The sequence below is a fragment of the Protobothrops mucrosquamatus genome, unplaced genomic scaffold (assembly GCF_001527695.2).
Source record: "Protobothrops mucrosquamatus isolate PMUCROS unplaced genomic scaffold, P.Mucros_1.0 scaffold8832, whole genome shotgun sequence".
In the NCBI taxonomy this organism is placed as follows: domain Eukaryota; kingdom Metazoa; phylum Chordata; class Lepidosauria; order Squamata; family Viperidae; genus Protobothrops; species Protobothrops mucrosquamatus.
The window spans coordinates 1-2281 of NW_015394625.1; the positions used below are offsets into that span (position 1 = coordinate 1).

Consider the following 2281-nt stretch of genomic DNA (forward strand, 5'->3'; position numbering starts at 1 on the left):
GAAACCATTGAGAGAAGAGGGAGTGCCTCTCACACTAGGCCAGGGGTCGGCCATCTTGGCTCTTTTAGGACTCGTGGACTTCAACTCCCAGAATTCCTGAGCCAGCTATGCGGGAGGGGGGGGTTGGCCTGGATGGCCTCGAGGTAGCCTTCCCGCTCTTAGCTACGAGAACACTCTGCATTGGACTACAGTTCCCATACACTAGAATCTCAGGGGTCGGCCACCTTGGCTCTTTTAGGACTCGTGGACTTCAACTCCCAGAATTCCTGAGCCAGCTATGCTGGCTCAGGAATTCTGGGAGTTGAAGTCCACGAGTCCTAAAAGAGCCAAGGTGGCCGACCCCTGCACTAGGGGGGAAACAGGTCACTCGGGCAAGCAAGCCCAGCCACGCGGAACCGACAGCCAGGCAACAGATCCCCAGGATGGGCCGGAGGGGGGATCCGATGCCCCACCAGACTCGTCATCGGGGGACCCCCCCAAATCTTCCCGGCCGCCCCTTCCCGTGAGCCCCGCCCTCACCGTGAAGGCCCCTCCCGCCGTGGTGATGTAGATGGTGTACTGCTTCTCGCTCACGTCCTCCAGGGCGGGGGGCTCGGGGCCCGGGTCGGGGTCCTCCTCCTCCAGGGCGATGCGCAGGGCCAGGTATTTGGAGAGGTGGTCCACTGTGGCGTTGGCCGTGGTCTTGACGTACCTGACAGCCCACGGGGGCGGGGGTGGAGAGAGGGGAGAAGGAGGGGACGGTAACAGGAAAGGAAGACCCCCCCCTAGATTTTCCAGGTGGGGGAGAGAGAGGAGCTTAACCCCCAAGGCCTCTTGCCCCCCTTTCCCACCAGACCCCCGTAAACGGCCACGATCCTCCACAGAGCCCCCAAAACAGAAGGGGGGCATCCATCCCCGGTGCCCGACCACCCTCGGGGACGGGGTGGGGGGTCTCACCTGGTCTGGGAGTAGCCCCCCTTCTCCACCAGGAGCGGGTGGGGCCGGAAGACCAGCTCGATCTCGCTGGTGCTGGCCTCGGTGCCGGGTTCGGGGCTGCCCCGCCCGCCGTCGTGGGAGGTCTCGGGCTCGGCCACGGACTCGTCGGAGGCCCTGGAGCGCTTGCAGCTGGGCCCGGCCTCCGGCTGGCTGGGCGCCGAGGCGTTGCTGAGGTGGGAGCGGCTGTCGCAGTTGTCCTCCGCCCCGCTGAAGGTGGTGTTGTCCGACTCCTGGGGGTGCTTGCGGACCCGCTGGCCCCTGGCGGAGGAGAGAAAAAAAAAAAAGGCCACGGAGTGGGATGGGTGGGTGGGCGACCCACGGCGAGGAAGGCGAGGGGTCTTCCCCGCTCCGCGCCCCTCTGCTCGACTCGAGGGGCTTGAATAAAAGTGTATTGGTTTTGCAAATTTGTATTAATTTTCAAATAAACATATAAACAAATACAAACGTGGTGCATCTCGTTAAAAAACAAAAAGGAAAACCTAGTCGATATATTTTCAGAAATGATCGGCGGTCCTTCCTTCCCCTCCTACCCACACCTCTCTCCTCCTTCCTCCTTCCCAACTATCCTACACATCCCATCACCTTCTTTTTCCACCTCCTTCGGATGCAGTTTAGGGGTACTAGACGATCATCTCCTCTTTATCTATAACATGTAAATACACCAGATTTTATATAATTCTACCCCTTCATCCCCTTCCCCCCTCCCCCCCCGGGACTTCCCAGAACTGAGTACAGGGATAATCACATAGCATCCCAAATCTAAATAAAACTACCTAAACATAATACAAACAAATATTAACATACTTTAACTCTAATATACAATAATAAACTTAAATAGAATATATATATATAAATTATATTGATGAGGCACGACCACAAACTAGAAGCCAGTCCACAGCTGCATCATTAGCCACTTTAAACCCCTCCAATCCATACATGAACCAAACTGACACCCACCATAAAGATGTGGCACGACCACGAACACGAAGCCAAACAACAGCAATGAAGCTCACCATCTCAAATCCCCCTGCAACTCAGACTAACCTGAGCACAACAAAGCCCCCACCCAAACAGAACACTCCCCAATCCAATCAGAGCACAGCCAACCCCCCCATCCAATCAGAGCACAGCCAAGCTCCTTAACCAATCAGAACACACCTCCACCCAATCAGAACACAGCCAAGCTCCCACCCAATCAGCTCAAACCCCACTGGCAGTTAAAAGGAAGAAACAGCTGCGATCGCACACTACTCCCAGAAGCACGAAGCTGAAGACACCAGCCTGAAGATGACGAATGTGACTTCGT

At 56.3% G+C, this 2281-nt stretch overlaps 1 protein-coding gene across 1 annotated transcript; it reads right to left on the reverse strand.

Moving 5' to 3' along the window:
* Positions 1-519: 519 nt before the first annotated feature.
* On the reverse strand, positions 520-1233 carry LOC107300859 (E3 ubiquitin-protein ligase RING2-B-like; the record flags this gene model as incomplete). Its single annotated transcript, XM_015830145.1, has 2 exons — positions 520-691; positions 937-1233. Coding segments are annotated over 2 exons (469 nt in total), but the record flags the coding sequence as incomplete, so codon positions are not given.
* Positions 1234-2281: the final 1048 nt, after the last annotated feature.